At 33.4% G+C, this 17,250-nt stretch overlaps 2 protein-coding genes across 2 annotated transcripts; one reads left to right on the plus strand and one right to left on the minus strand.

Moving 5' to 3' along the window:
- Positions 1–237: 237 nt before the first annotated feature.
- LOC100306302 (pentatricopeptide repeat-containing protein At4g04790, mitochondrial) lies at positions 238–12,771 on the plus strand. The gene is made up of 15 exons (XM_003539516.5): positions 238–572; positions 716–763; positions 1,287–1,913; positions 2,486–2,665; positions 3,021–3,085; positions 3,662–3,769; positions 7,424–7,537; positions 9,297–9,392; positions 9,547–9,645; positions 10,473–10,592; positions 11,086–11,190; positions 11,489–11,653; positions 11,733–11,860; positions 11,950–12,028; positions 12,387–12,771. Exons 1-15 carry the CDS (start codon positions 404–406, stop codon positions 12,549–12,551), a joined length of 2,268 nt encoding a protein of 755 aa, XP_003539564.1. The 5' UTR covers positions 238–403; the 3' UTR covers positions 12,552–12,771.
- Positions 12,772–15,878: 3,107 nt separating this feature from the next.
- On the minus strand, positions 15,879–16,878 carry LOC100811126 (uncharacterized). Its single transcript, XM_003540368.5, has one exon. The coding sequence runs from the start codon at positions 16,735–16,737 to the stop codon at positions 16,099–16,101; it is 639 nt and encodes a 212-aa protein (XP_003540416.1). The 5' UTR covers positions 16,738–16,878; the 3' UTR covers positions 15,879–16,098.
- Positions 16,879–17,250: the final 372 nt, after the last annotated feature.

A 17,250-nucleotide genomic window follows, 5' to 3' on the forward strand; every position in this document is an offset into this window, starting at 1 on the left:
AAATAATTTAAGAATTATTTTTGCAAATTAAAAAAATATAAATAAATTAAACAAGTGAAATCAAGTCAAGCCAAACTCAAGCTTTTGATTAAAAAAAATCAAGCTTTTAGTTAAAATTTAATAAAACTTGAGTCATCTATTTATTTTTCACAAATCAAACCTAAACTTTATTACTAGGCTCGGCTAGGGTGATTTTGTAAACACTTATTTTCATAAAAAAACACATCAAAAGAAAGTTGAACACAATACCCCTATTTTGGTAGCTCCATGAGATATGAGATTCGTATGATGTCACAGAACAAAAATTGATGTGCTACAAGGCCACTGAAATTGTCGCGTGGTTCCATTTCCATAGAAGAAGAAGCAAAAAAAAGAGCATTGTAGCGTTTCAAGTTGATCATAAATGCAAGTGCGTTACTCCTACGTTCGAAGACTATGCTCTGTGCTCGGTTCACCTTCAGCCAAACGCGGCACTACCAAAACTCAATCTTCTTCTTCTTCTTTAGCCAAGTTATTCGTCGATGACGATTCCACGCTGTCAAGCCTCAAGCTTAAGCGACCCTCTGATTCAGGTGCTTCACTATCATAACCCTTGCCACGAATTTTAGAATTGGATTCGTTATGTTGATGCTGGAAATTATTGATGAGGATGCTGCATTGTTGGAGAATTTGAGTGTTAGAATCTGATTATTCAGTTTTGGATGTTTTGGTGCAGGTGATTCGTCTAATGGGGTGTTTAAGCATATTTCTTCTATTTTCTATGGTAAGTGTTGTTAAAATTTATGTGAGAATGCATTCATATATAGGAAGGGTACCAAGTGCGAGATGAGAGTTTGAAAGGAGAGTGAATAATTTATGATTCAAATTAATTGTTAAATTAAAACTGATTAAGAAAATCTTAACCATCTGTGTGTGGGTGTATGGCAAAGGTTCACTCGCGTGCTTTCACTATATATATCCATTTTTTTTCCTGATAACAAGGAAAACTGAGAAAGCTGGGAGTATGTCTAATTTAGGTGGTTTAACTAGTATTTTTTACTTTTATTTACAATTAATTTGCCTTGTTCTTTTTTTATTTTGGGGTGGGGGGTTAATGGAATGAAATCTCTCTTCTGTAGTTTGCCAAAAATACTTTCTTGGGATCACTTTTTTTTTTTTAATTTCATTCTTGGTGAACCATGAACTACAGCCCCATCTCTTATGAATAAATTACCTTTAATTTATGAGCTTGTTTTCTCTTTGTCTACAAAAGATTAATTATATCGGAATATTGTTACTGAATGCAGCTGATAAGTCGGCCAAGAAACCTGATTCTGAGGAAATTGATGGAGAAAAGAAGTTTGAAAACATGTCAAATCTATCATGGTTGTCAAGTGTATCTCAAAGCAATGTATTACTACAATGGAAAGAGCAATCTCGTAAAAAGAAACAAAAATGTGTGTTTGACTTCACTCAAGAAAGCCGTTTTCAGAAGTTAGTTGAAGTCTGCGCAAGGATACTAGGACCAGAGGCTACCATTGAGTTGTTTGGTAAAGTGGGACGAGAACCAGATGTGAAAGGATACAATACATTGGTAGAAATGTGCATAGATAAAGCCAGGGGAACTGATGACAAAGACATTGCAATACAAGAACTGGGGAAGGTTTTTAACCTTTTCAAATCAATGAGGGAACAAGGTTTAGAGTTACAAGAGCAAACATATCGCCCCCTTCTTTTGTATCTGATTGACATGTGTATGGTTGAGGAATTTCAATTTTTCTGTGTTGTTATCGAAGATGAGAATCCCAGTTCAGTTGCAAGACTGGGTTACTATGAAATGTTGATGTGGTTAAAAGATAATAACGAAGAAAAGATTCAAGGTATTTGTGACAATATTGCAGAGAATAAAGGTGAAGATACATCTGATATACAAGGTAGGAGAATCTTTTTTCTGTTTATTTTATCTACATGCATTTTTTTGCCATAACATGTTCTGCTGATGAACATCCTGCTTTAAATTTTAGCTGTAACAGATGTTGAAAAGTTCATCAGTGTTTTTGCATTACATAGAGACATAATTGATGTCTTCTATGACATTTTTTGGGATCATTTGAGGTGAAACTGTTTACCCTTGCTGTTTGAACTGCAAGTGATCCATGTGGCTAATTGTATTTGAGTATTAAGATACGAATGCTTTATGCTACCCCATTGCAATTAACATTTATCTAAATCCACACCTGTGCTGTATCAGAAAAATGTTAAGAGAATAAAATTTGAGCTAAATTATATTCCAAGTACATTGCTGTTATGCATGCAGCTCATTATTAGAAGTTTCCATGCCAAACATGCATGTCTCATAATCAGTGCATCTGCTATCTAGTAACTAGTAAGGAAATATGACTATTAACATAATGCTGCTTTTTCTGCACTTTGATGTTCTATAATGATAGAAAATCTTGTTTCATGTAGCACATTAGAAACTTAATTTGTTCAACCTATGTTGCAGAAAATTATTTATTAGCTCTTTGTGAAAGTGAACGGATGGAGGAGATTTTGAAGCTACTGGAAATCATAGACATAAAAAACCTTTCATCTGCTGAATCAGTAGCAAAGGTATTTCAAGCATTAGGAAGATTACTATTGGAACCTGTAGCGGAGAAGTTCCTTTTAGACTTCAAAACAAGTGGTAATTGCGATATTTTTCTTTTTTCAACGTCGATGATGTATGTGAGTCGTGAGATATGGCACTGAGTTGCATTTGGGAAAGAAGAAAAAGAATTTGCATATGCTATATGAGCCTTTTTATCCATCAAATTCTGCCACTTATATTTTATATGTATTAACTTACCTAAATTAGGACTTCACGGATCTTTATTTTTTCTTGGGTAACTGTAAATGTATTCAATTAAAGATTTTTTCTAACATTCTACCTTAGTGTATCTGAAGTAATACTATAATTGTACAGAAGAATTAGGCATTTCATTCTTCTATAAAAGTTTCCCTCGTATTTTGTATTTACTGAGTTTTCTTACATTTTGCAGATCATGAAGCAGATAATATTACAGACTTCATTGCTAGTTATGCTGTTAGCATTCCAGATTTATCAGTAAGAAATATTTTACAAATGGTGCTGATAATTTCTGTGAGGCTACGATACTATTAACCAGTCTGCTTATCCTAAAACTATGTCTCCATTTTCACATTTTTATGTTACTTCAGACTTTAGTGTGTTGATGTAGTACAACAGCCAGTTTGCTAGTTTCTATTAGCATACTTTAGTGACAATTTCGTGATAATTAATTTTGAATTCTCAATTAAAGTTGAACTAAACAGAGTGGCTTTTGTAGGGTATCATCCACAGTGCACTAAGATGAATTATCAGATACAGATAGAATTGGCATGTCTTTAAAATGTGGCCCAGTTCTATCCAACAATTGTTGAAACTCATACCTCTGTTGTGGCTAAAACTTAAAAGCCAATGAAATCTTGCTTCATTGTGCTTGTATGCTAAAAAGTGCATAGTTGCATATGAGCATTTGACCACAATCAAGAGATGTTAGTAGCTATTTTATTGCATACATATTGTTTGACATGATAATTGTTAATAGTTCTTGTCTGTTATGGGGGGGAAATTCTTTGTGCATGTGTTGTTTGCTCACATGTATTGTTGGTATTCTTGAAGGTTAAGGATGTCATAAAAAAATTCAAAGATTTGCACCAAAGACTAGAAGTTTCACCATCATCCTCCTCATACGAGAAGCTCATTTTACATAGCTGTGCATTGCTCAAGGTACAACCTTCTTTATTGCATCTTGTGATTATTAAGTGACTGCCAGAACCTTCTCTATAAGAAGAAAAAAAAAATCCAGACAGAAAATGGAAAATAAGAGAACTGTCCCATCTAGGAACACGATAGGACATTGAAAGTGCAACCATCAATTTCCTCACCCTTTACTGAAGAACAGAATTTGAACCATTGTCAAGACTTATGTATTTTTTATTTGTGGACCCACATATATTTACTTTCTCTTCATTGTTAAATATACTTTTATTTATAGAAAAAAAAAACATATATTCAAGCATACAAGTTATTTCTTAAGTTCCTTTTTTGCCCCTATAATGACTTTGCTGGATCTTTTCTCTGCTGTAACTGACATGCCTTGTTGATAAAAAAAAACTTGAAGATCTTATCCAATGCCCTGTCTACTGATATCCGAGAATCAATAGAAGAATTACTATTAATAAAAATAATTCAAAAGAAAGGGAAAAGGAAAACAGAGATATTGTCTAACATTTGCACTTGGTGCATAGATGCCTGACTCCTTAGTCTTTATAATCATCATTTGAAAGCTGTGATATGTTTTGTCACTTTGCATATCACCATACTTGAAATTTTCTTCTTTAAGCCTGCCATGTACTGACGTACCATCATCTTTATCCATTATGGTGATGTCTTTATATTCCTAGTCTTTAGGAAGATATCTGTAACTCTGCATCTTTAATGATGTTTTAATATCTGCATATAAGAGTATTAAATTACTCAAAATGTATTTTTGCTTTACTACAGTAAACTGTTAGTCTAACTACTGTCGTTAGTAGTTAGTTTGTGACTAGTTAGTAAAGAGGACATTAAGTCTGGAATATTTAAACCTAGAGTAAATCCTACTCTGCTCCTTATTCATCTTGAACCAAAGTCAACAAAAGCAGCCTTGACTGATCCTTCTTGGTTCTCAGCTATGCAAGCTGAATATGCAGCCTTAATCAAAAATGGATTTTGGTCTCTAGTTGATCTTCCACCTTCTAGAACTGCCATTGGATGTAAATGGGTGTTTAGGGAGAAAGAAAACCCAGATGGCTCAGTCAACAAGTACAAAGCCAGACTTGTTGCAAAAGGCTTTCATCAACAGTTGGGTTTGATTACAAGGAGACTTTTTCTCCTGTGATTAAACCTGTAACTGTCCAACTTATTCTTTCTCTTGCCATCTCTCACAACTGGCCTCTTCAACAACTTGATGTTAATAATGCATTCTTGAAGAAGAGGTTTATATGTCTCAATCTCCTGGTTTTGTTTCTTCTAACAAGCAGCAAGTGTGCAGATTACACAAAGCTATCTATGGCTTAAAGCAGGCACCTAGAGCCTGGTTTGACAAATTAAAGACAACTCTACTCAGCCTCAAATTTTCTTCCAGCAAGTGTGACCCATCACTGTTTGTGTTTTCTGAAAACTCTTCTGTTGTCTACATTCTGGTATATGTAGATGACTTCATCATTACAGGAAACAACATCAAATTAATTCATTCTCTTGTTTCTCAACTAAATTCCGTATTCTCTTTAAAAGACCTTGGTGACTTGGACTATCTTTTGGGCATTGAAGTTAAAAGGCATAAGGATGGGTCTCTCGTTCTAACTCAATCAAAATATATTAGAGATCTTTTGGCTAAGACCAAAATGGATGAAGCTAATCCTATATCTTCCCCTATGATTGGAGGCTGCAAGTTAACCAAGTTTGGTTCTGAAGACTTTTCTGATCCTACTTTGTATAGATCTATTGCTGGTGCTTTGCAGTATGCCACTATTACCAGACCAGAAACTAGTTTTTCTGTCAACAAGGTTTGCCAATTTATGTCTAAGCCTTCTGAACAACACTGGATGACTGTGAAAGGAATTCTGCGGTATTTAAAAGGGACTGTGTCTTGGGGATTACAATTTCAAGCTGCTCCTCTTAGGCATCCCTTCTCTCTTCATGCATATTGTGATGCAGATTGGGCATCTGATCCTGATGACAGAAGGTCAACTTCTGGAGCAGCTATCTTTCTTGGACCTAATCTCATTTCCTGGTGGTCTAAGACGCAATCAGTTGTAGCCAGATCGAGCACTGAGGCAGAATACAGGAGTATGCCTCTTATTACAGAAGAGGTGACTTGGATTCAGTCTCTTTTTTCCGAACTACAAGTTGCTCACACCATTCCTCTTATTCTCTGTGACAATACCAGCACTGTCTCACTTGCTCACAACCCTGTTCTTCATTCTAGAGCTAAACATATGGAGCTTGATCTGTTCTTTGTAAGAGAGAAGGTCATCACCAAACAGATTGATGTTGTTCATGTGCCTGCAGCAGACCAACTTGCTGATATTCTGACCAAAGGCCTCTCTCCTGCTTCATTTGTTTCATTCAGATCCAAGCTCAGAGTAGTTAAAAGAATTTCTTCCAACCCCTCATGAGCTTGTGGGGGGTGGGGTGGGGGGGGTGGGGGTATAAGAGTATTACATTACTCAAAATGTATCTTTGTTTTATTACAGTAAACTGTTAGTCTAACTACTGTGGTTAGTAGTTACTTTGTGACTAGTTAGTAAAGAGGACATTAGTGTGTAACAGCTAAGTGATAGCTGTATCAACTAACTTAGGTTAGTTGACAGTTAGGTTAGTTAGTTGTTAGATCATCTATAAAATCTGAACTGTAATCAGTTGATACTTGGTTTGAATAACATTAGATTTCTCAATCTCACTTTCTTCTCTTCTCTCTAATTCTCTCAACTCTATTACTGCAACTGGCGTATAAGTAAAGAAATAATTATGGCCCAGGGAATTTCACCATTCCTGCCTCTCATACACTAAACTTGACTTCTCCTAATATTAGGGATTGCATTCACTAAATATTCTGGTTTTTTTTTCCATTTAATCTTGGTATCTTACCCAGACTACCCTGATTCAATGGGGATTATGCTTTCTTGAAAACCTTTTACAGGCTAGCACAGTGAATGGAACCCCACTAGGTGTAGCTTTCTTGTCAACTGAACAGCCCTTTGGTTTTCTCTTCATAATTATACTTCAGACCACTTGCTAGTTGCTATATAAACAAACTGAAACCATTTTGCTCCCTGCTTGCATAAATTACTTGGTTTGCATTAAAATTTCAACTGCTCTTCTTCCTCCAACTACAAAGTATCCGTCTATCCATTCCTTTCTTACGAATATTGCCTGCCCTTTAGTTTAGAGACACTTGCCTATAAAATGATATTTCCTTCTCAAGTAATCATAAACTAATCTTCACATTCTAGCATTGGGAAGTCACTAACACATAGAAGAGCAAGCTTGCTGTGGGTTATAGATGACAGGAGGTGAGAACATCTGTTGTCAAGAGTTAGCAAAGTATATATATATATATATATATATATATATATATATAGAGAGAGAGAGAGAGAGAGAGAGAGAGAGAGAGAGCTACTCCTCGTCCTCAACATTCATTTTCTTGGAATCTAATAGTTAAGATTAGCTAATCATTATAACTATTAGATTTCAAGAAAATAAATGGTGAGGATGAGCTGATGAGGACATTGAGGAGTAACTCTTTTAGAGTTACTCTTGGTGTAACTTGATCCCTCCTCACATATGAAAAGCTTGGAGTTTGCATTTAAGATAAATTCTTTCTGGTTTGTAATGCAGGTACATGTGGCGCTTGATATTGTCGATGAAATGTGTGAAGCAGGCTTGACTCTATCAACCAAGGTGTTACACTCAATATTACAAATTTGTGATGATACATCTGAATATAATTTGGTATGACGAATCTTCCATACAATTACTCCTTTGTTTCTTCATTTGTCATAATTTGTGTGCAGTGTGCTAATGTGTTCATATCTTCTCACCACATATATTTATAACCTTTGGCCTTGATGTCTAAGCTTATGACCTTGAAGTAGCTACAGTTCATGCTATGTCAATGAACTGTTTGACTTGAAAGCTTATAGTGTTACTGTTAGGTAAGAATCCAAGAATGATCTTTTTGTTAAAAAAAATGATTTTATCTGTCGTACACCCCTCAAATAAAAGTCCTTTGGCCCTGAAGAAATTATGAACTGTAGGCCCATCATTAACTTATTCTAAACTTTAATTTGAGATTAGTTAAAAGTATTACTTATTGGTCATGAATATCACCATGTCAAGGGATTTTTAACCTAAAATCTTAAGATATTCGGTTAAAGTCCATCAATATTTTTGTCTTTAACTAACTAAAAGGTAAAAGCTCAGTTATAAGGAAAGAAATGTATGGTTGTTTCTGCAGCTCTATTTAGATTTCAGTGTCCTATTTCATAAACTTATCTCTCTTGGCTGTAATTTCTAACACAATGAGATTGCTTAGAATTGGTCGGTTCATCTTTTGACTTTTCTCTAAGATTCAAGCCTTTCTACTAAAACACATGCCTTTACCTTTAGGAAAATGACATAACTTTTCATGGAGACAAGAGAAGTGTAAACAGTTAGGATTACATATTTGTGTTTCCTTTCTCCAAGAGATAGCGCCGAGATGCATGCTTTTTGCAGATGACATAGTCCTCCTTGGAGAGTCGAGGGAGGAGTTGAATGAGAGGTTAGAAACTTGGAGACGAGCTCTAGAAACACATGGCTTTCGCCTAAGCAGAAGCATATCGGAGTATATGGAATGTAAGTTCAACAAAAGAAGGAGGGTTTCTAACTCAGAGGTGAAAATAGGAGACCATATTATCCCTCAAGTCACACGGTTTAAATATCTTGGGTCTGTAATACAGGATGATGGAGAAATTGAAGGGGATGTGAATCATCGCATTCAAGCAGGATGGATGAAATGGAGAAAAGCATCGGGGGTGTTATGTGATGCAAAGGTACCGATCAAGCTAAAGGGAAAGTTTTATCGGACTGCGGTAAGACCGGCGATTTTGTACGGAACAGAATGTTGGGCGGTCAAGAGCCAACATGAGAATAAAGTAGGTGTAGCGGAGATGAGGATGTTGCGGTGGATGTGTGGTAAGACTCGACAGGATAAAATTAGAAACGAAGCTATTAGAGAGAGGGTTGGAGTAGCGCCTATTGTAGAGAAGATGGTAGAAAATAGACTTAGGTGGTTTGGGCATGTAGAGAGAAGACCGGTAGACTCTGTAGTGAGGAGAGTAGACCAGATGGAGAGAAGGCAAACAATTCGAGGCAGAGGAAGACCCAAAAAGACTATAAGAGAGGTTATAAAAAAGGATCTCGAACTTAATGATTTGGATAGAAGTATGGTACTTGATAGAACATTATGGCGGAAGTTGATCCATATAGCCGACCCCACCTAGTGGGATAAGGCGTTGTTGTTGTTGTTGTTGTTGTTCTCCATTTGTATGTTTTCAGTTTTTCATTATATTGCAAACTTAAGGGACAAGTAATTCGGGCAGAATTTTAATTAAACATGTTGCGAGAGTATATGCTAAAATTGGCTCTCTGCTAGTTTTTTAAGCCTTCTATGTTGTCTAGCATAGTTTGCTGTTCTGCAATGTAACGTTTGTTTTCTTCTTTGGTAAAGGTCCATCGAATCTTCTCAACCATACATCGCTACAATTTGGAATCAAATGATGAAACATTCAGATCTATGATAGACTTGTTCTTGAAGATGAAAGATGTAAGTTGTACAGATTGCATTTACGTTTTTGCGTTCATCAGTCATTCTACTTATTTTGACTGTGTCACTAAACATTTATTTATGATAGTAATTTGGTTGATCACTGTGAACATTATCCCTTATTCAAACTTTCTTTTTTTGTTTCATAATGCAGATTGAAGGTGCATATAAGATGCTTGATGATTTGGGGAAATTAAATTTGAAGCCATCACCGGGGATGTACAATGCTATATTGGAAGAATGTTTTCGAGAGGTTTTGTTTCTGGTTACTGAGGATGCCTCTGTTTTTGCTCTTGTAGACTTTTAACTATTTCTTCAATGAGATTGGAATGGTTTGCTAGAACTTAAAATATGATTTCTGGAAATTTTCGCTGGCTTTGGCAGAAAGATCAAATAGACTCTGTACATGCATGTCTAGATGGCTCAAAAAGAATATAGCTTGGAAATTTGTCTCATATCCCCACAAGTTAAACAAGTAGATGGATCTATAAATTAGATATAGGTTTGAAGAGGCCTAAATTCTGCCATAATACCAAAATATCGTGTTCTTCATGCAATACAAGGAATGGTTTATACAATATTTTTTAAAAAGAAACTTAATTAAAATAAAATAAGAACCAACTATTGAAATTTGGGCATATAGATAAATTCTTTAAATTACATCTCTTTAGAGGTAAAGCTTATTAAAAAGTTATTAGGATAATAAAATTAATGGATGAATGAATTTGTCTGCAATATTTTCTTCAGGATTTAATACGACTAATATTTTTCCAGTTGTATTTCTGTTGGTATTTGAGAAAACACTTGTTTGCAAGATAGTATTTTTAGATTTTGGGCAATTTATCAAGGTAATTCATTGTTTTCAATATGATTTTGTAATTTAACTAAAAATATGTTGATGCTTTCTCATGATGCTGTGTTATTGATTGGGATATTGCTATTGATAATGTAGATAGTTTTATTGTCACAGTGGTTTATATAACAAGTCTCAATTGACCTTTGAAGATGTATTTAAATCGACATGTCACCTACTTTAAACCATGAATTCCTTTTCTCACCCTTTTTCCCTAAATTTTGCAGAAAAACATCAGTGATGGGGTGAGGGTTCTTGAGCACATGCAATGTGCTGATGTAAAGCCTGATTCACAGACTTTCAGCTACCTGATTAGCAACTCTGAAACTGAAGAGGATATAGTGAAGGTAAGTTGTGTTTAATAGCCACGTAGTAGTTTATAGTTTCTTACATATCTATCTGAATCAGGAATAAACTCATCTCTTCCGTTTTGGGCATTTTGTGATCTTTAAACCAGTGTTTATGTTCAAAGGTTTTTGTTCTTTCTTCTATTGTTCCTTCTGATGTTAACTCAGACTTCTTAGCAAAAATCAAGAGTTATATTGATCAGAAGAACCAAATACTGCTTAAGAGAAATTGCATCTTTTGTATTGATATTTTCCCCATGTTTCTAGTTCATGTTTATAAGCACTCCAAAGTTAATTTTTTCAATGTTATCATGCATGGGTTCACTAAGCTTACGGTTTTTCTCTTTTTGTTTATTTGTGCTAATGTTGTGATGCTGCACTATAATATTTTTGGGTTTACATAAATACAGTTGATAAACTGAAGTAATTAAGATATACTGCCAACAGATGTGTTGAAAGCTAGTGATTTTATGTTTCAACATTATGCTTGTAGTATTATGAAGAACTGAAGCAATCTGGAATCGTAGCTACAAAGCAAATTTTCATGGCACTTGTAAATGCTTATGCTGCTTGCGGACAGTTGGAGAAAGCAAAAAAGGTATGGGTCCAAGCAGCAGATGCTGCTTCCTAGGATGAACTTGCATATATCTTTCAGCTCAATTTCTCCTTGAATTTGTGAAAGCATTGTTCTTTTTCTTTTTGTTTTTTACCTGGTGTATATTCCCATTTTCTGCTATTCCTCGATGCCATGATTTCAGTGGTTTTTAGTACTGTATAACACAGTAATAGGTTTCATATACCAATCTTTTGGAAATATGTAATATACTTAGACTAGAACCATCTATTAAAGCACTGAGTGACCTTTTATGTGATCTCATTAATCCTTAACATTACAGGTAATCTTAGATCCATTGATACCACCAAAGAGCTTGAACCAAATCAAGGGTTTTCTTGTCTCAGTACTTGCATCACATGGGAAATTGTCTGAGGCTCTAGTTATTTATGAGGAAATCAAGCAATCTGGACACAAGCTGGAGGCAAAAGAAGTTACGAGTCTCATTGTAAGGTTTTGAAAATATCAGTATTTTATATAATTTTTAACTTACAATCATTCATAATCAAGCCATTGGACAATTATAGGAGCACACTCATTCCGAGGGAGAGTTGGATAGGTTGCTTCTGCTACTTAAGGAATTGGATGATACAGACTATTGGAATGATGCTTGCTGCAGAATCATCTTGTATTGCATTTGGAATAAGCATTTAAGGTTTGTTGTTTTCCCTTCACTTTATTGAATTTCTGTCCACTAAAAATATATTCTGCAATTTACTTTAAGTTCGTTGTATTTTGTGTCAGTTCTGCTGTTGAATTGTGTAATCTGCTCAAGGATAAGTTCCAAAGTGACGAGCAAGTTATGGAATTTCTCTTTGATAAGGTTGGCTCTAGCTTCCTTTTCACTTAATTTGTATAATTCAATGATGTAAGAAACATGGCTGGCTATATTGAGTTATTGTTGTAGCTTGTGCAAGTTTGAAACTCTTTCAAACAGCTATGTTGTTTGGGCTTGAAATATTGTTAATGGGTTGTGGAAATTTTTTCTGATGGGACATTTCTTCCTGCACCCTAAAGAAATCACCCAACGCCCCATTCATTCAGAAAGGGTAATCTAGAACAAAAAGGGGTGTTGGGTGATTTTCTTTTGGAGTGTAGGAAGAAGGGACCTTTATGATGTTTGTTCCATTACATTAGTCCACATTGTATTGACAACATTTTTGTCTTTGTATGTAAAATAGGTATTTTCTCTGATTGAAGAGTCAGAAGAGTCCAGTCATTTGCACACTTGCTCCGAGTTGCTTTCGGAAATCAAGGATAAGCTTGGGCTTTTGCCTTCACACAAACGTCATGATTCTCTGCTATGTGCTTGTGCTAATGCCACTGATTTGCATGATTCTGAATGAGGGTCCTTAATAAGAGGGCTTTGTATAGTGCGTTTCATCAAGTTTGCTCTACAACTTCCCCAGCCAACAATTTTTTGATGAATCATACTTACCAAATTCCCATATAATCATTTCTGCTTCCACAACAATTTCAGATTTGCCCTAACAATGTTGCTAACAAGGAAAAATGCAATATGATCTTTACTCTGATTATAAATATGGATAAATATTATTTTCGTCCTTGAATTTGTTGGGCTTTGAAATTTAAATCCTTAAAAAATGAAAAATTAAAATTTTATTCTCGAATTTATAAAATAATGTGACAAAATAGTCTTATGGTTAGTTTTCTTCATTAACTTCAACAATTATGCTTAGGTAACTCTTTCGGTGATTATGTGACATCTGACAGTTGTCATATGTCATACACTTGGTTGTCAGATGTCATTTACGTAGTTGTAATGTATCAAAAAGTTGACTTTTTTATTTGGCTTTAGAACTTAATAACTTTTTGTTTTAGTTTCTAAAATTAATCTGTTACTAACATTTTGATTATTGTCATTTTGATCCTTGAAAGTATTTTTGAATTTTTAATTGAATGTCATATTATATATAAATTGTTAGCATGATGATAATAAACAACAATTGTTTAAATATAGTGATAACACTTATTAATGATGATAAAAATTGAATGAAAAATAATTGTCAAGTATAAAAATAAGAAATATTATATTAGAAATACTATTAATTTATTTATTATATTTTATTTAGTTAAAACAGTGACAAACAATATAACTAAAATGCAAATAAATAAACATGAAAATTTAGTTTTTATAAGAATCAAATTAGAAATTTGTATATACTAAAAAAATTAAATAATTTATTTTTAAAAGTTCCACAATATATTTATTTAATTAAGAGGGAAATTAAAAAAGCAAATAGATACAAAATGAATAATTTTATTGACTTTTTTTTTTACAAAACAAGTAATAAAAAAATTATTCACCAAAGTAGAATAGTTTTAAAGTTATTTACTTGGGTTGTTTTTGTCACCTAGAATATAGCATGAAACACTATTTTAAATGAAGGTGTGTTCACTTAACAAGAGGTGCTATCCCGATTCTATTGTTTTTATTTAGCTTTTTTTACATTAATTGTAGAAACAATCAAAGAAAAACAAAATAAAATCAATAGTATGCTCCACTCACGATGACATTCCGTGTCAAGTGAGCATAAAATTCCATAGAAAATGGTATTTTCTGTTATCCTAGATGTCAAAAATAATTCATAACATGTAAATAGTTTTAAAATCACTCTACTTTGGTACATAGCTTTTTTTGTGAATGTACATAACTTTTTTATTACTTGATTTGTATAAAGTCCATTTTGTTCGACCAAAATTAGATATTTTTATTTTTTCATCTTTTATTATATTTTCTTTTATTTTTTATATTCAATATTGTAGATCCTAAATTTAGCACTTACTATTGTGATATGATCATTTATAAATTAGTTTCATATTTATAATATAATTTAAATGATAAAATTGTAGAAAAAATAGAAGTGAGAGATAAATAATGTCTATACTAATAACTTCATGCAACATGAGACATAATTAAAAATTTAAAAGTACTTTCAATGACCAAAATGATAGTAGGTGTTAAATTTAAAAACCAAAATGTTAGTAAGTAGTTAAGTTCAATGACTAAAATGACAAGATGTTAAGTTTAAAAACTAAATCGAAAAACCAATTTTTTAACATGTAACAGTCAATTAGATAACACGTGATAATCATGTGGATGATATATGATAATCATCAACGGTCAAATATTTGAGTTAACGAAGAAAACCAACGATAATATTAAATTGTTGAACATTTTGTAAATTTGGAGACAATTTTAATTTTTTTTATCTTTGAGGACAAAATTGTCGGCGCTTAACAAATTCAAAAACAAAAATTGATATTTACCTTATAAATATTAATGCAATAGTTCATTTTGGCAAATTATTTTATTTGTGTTAACGAATGGATCAACAGTACTATTTTTTTTACTAGAGTTTTAAAAGTTAAAATGGATATCAAATTGAAGATGCTCATTTGACAATTCAACCGTTTCGTTTAAAATGACTAGACAAATAATAGACGCGTTAGCGTATACAAATAATAGAAGAGATACCTTGGGTCCTATTGAAAATTAAAAGTGCTAACTACGGTGGTTAAAAAAAAATACAATAGTAGAAGAGATTCAAATATTTTAAATATGATCAGTTATGGAAAAAATAGTCACTAGGAGATTTTAACCTTCAACATTTTAAGGGTGACATTAGTATAAAATATCTATTTTTTTAATCCAAAAACTCAAATTGAAAACCTTATTTAAAAAGATTAAATTTACCATTTGAACTAATAACTTGTTGGTAACCTTCATCATTTTAACATACACAAAGGGATTAGTCTCTTAGATTGAAATGATAAGGTGCTCTGTTAACTTATGAAACAACAATCCAGTGAATATAATGATTAACTTATGAAACAACAATCCAGTGAATATAATGATTAACTAACCAAGTGTTAGCTCTTGTATCATGTCCATAATAAAAAAAATTAAAAAAGTAGTAATAAATAAGTTGATTTTTGATTTTTTTTTTATGCCCAGACTATCTTTATTCTATTTAATTACTCAGGTATATAATAATTTAAAGACATAAATAAAACCTAAGGCAGTAGGCATTGATTCATAATTAAAAATTGCAATCATTTTGATTTTACTTATAGAAAATAAACATTATTAGTAGTGACAACTAAATCATCATTATCGCCATATCTATTAGTTAAGATTTTAGAGACGGTGGGTGATAAATTTAAAAATTGTCACAGGATTTTCTAAGTGACAAAAATTTTAAATTATTAATGATAAATATTGTCATTAGAAAAAAAATTCTTGTAGTGAGACATCTCTGTTAACAGATATCCTCTAATAACAGAATGCCAATAATTTGGGTCAGAAGTTCAATCCAATGTTAGTAAGGCATTAATGTTCTCTTTTAGGTCATTAGAGTCAACATAAGAGGCAAGAACCTCATAACATAAGATACTATAGAAAAGTCTTAAAAAATAAAATTACTATCAGATAGTTTAAGCTATCTTATCTTATGCATAAGTTCATAGTTTAAGTTAATTAAGAACACGAATCTTAGGCTTTTCAAAACTCAAAAGTGCTCAAGACATATCAGTTAACCACCTCTCTGTAAACATTTTACTTTTTTATATAAATCAGAATCCGATGTCATGTCTTAGGTAAAAAAATGTGATGATTAAAAGAAAATAAATCAATGGGGGCACACTTCAAATTTATTAGTACCATCAAATTCTTTACCACTATTACGTGTGTGTTTAGAAAACAGTTGAATCCAACGCTAATGAACTTTCATATGAAAGCTACAACATAGTTACTTTGACATTTTTGCTTTTTGAAAAGTGTGATTTTTCCATTTAACGTGGTTCCAATGCGTATCCAAACACACCCTACATTGTATATCCGATGTCACATTCATTCCCATGAAAGAGTTCTCAAAAGGAATAAGCAACAAGTATGGCTTGCCTGCACCTTGCCTTGGCCAGCTCAAGCCTCTCACCCAAAGTCTCCTCCTTCACAGCAGCCTTAACCATAGCCAAATCCATCTCCATCAGCTTCAACACTCTAAAGAGCTCAGTTACCATTCTCTCTTCAACTTTTCCTTCATCCATGAGAATCTCAGCCTCCTCTCTTGCCCTCTCAGCCACAATCTCCCCAACCTTAGCCAGCAGTTCTGTGGATCCAAACTCCTTCCCCATGAGGGTCTCCAACTTCTCCAAAAAATCAGCTATGACATGCCCTATTGGCCTCTCTAGGTTAATCTCCTTGGTCCTCTTCCAACCTATTTCAAAGTTTGGTGGCTCTGGCTGCACAAGTTTCTCTCCCCTTCTCTTCCTCACTATCTCTGACCTCCTTCTCTTCTCAATGGGAAAGGACTCTGCACTGTTCACTGTGCTTGAGGAAGGGTCTGGAGTTGGAAAGTCAGCCTCAGGAGTTGAGTCCAAAGATGTGCATCTAATGGAAAAGTGCTTTTTGGGTTGGATGTGAATGGAAAACTCTGATCGATTTGATGATGTTTTCTGTGGATAGATGTTAAGGTGAAGAGAAGGATATGAGAACACAGTGGAAGCCATTCCAATTTGGAAGTAAAGTGAATGAAAGAATGACTGAAGATAAGGGTGTTGTATTTTTTTGGACTATGGTTGGTTTGGTGTGTATATATGCATACATAGCTATCAGTTTTCAGATAATACAGTTAAATTATTGTCCAATAAGGAAAATAATATCTAGTGAGGAAAATAATACTTGTTATTATATGTAGAACGGTTCAATTCTAGAATCAAAATGATAGGAATTTACACTCAAAATGCTAATATGTTGATACAAAATTCATTAACATAGCAGTGTAAAACTGCAAAGAAACCTTTTAACACAAGCGTTGTGGTTGAATATGTAGTTATATCCCAAGACATTATTTTTTGACGAATGAAAAGAAAATGAGGTGGGAGCTACAAGGAAAAAAATCCTTGCCCTCAATGGGCGTGACACAATGAGTTGATTTTTTTAAAAAATTTTATTTTAGGTGTTAAGAATAGTCTCACATCGAATAATTCATGAACATAATAAGTGTTTATATAACTGGATAG

This window comes from Glycine max, chromosome 12 (genome assembly GCF_000004515.6).
Source record: "Glycine max cultivar Williams 82 chromosome 12, Glycine_max_v4.0, whole genome shotgun sequence".
Lineage (NCBI taxonomy): Eukaryota > Viridiplantae > Streptophyta > Magnoliopsida > Fabales > Fabaceae > Glycine > Glycine max.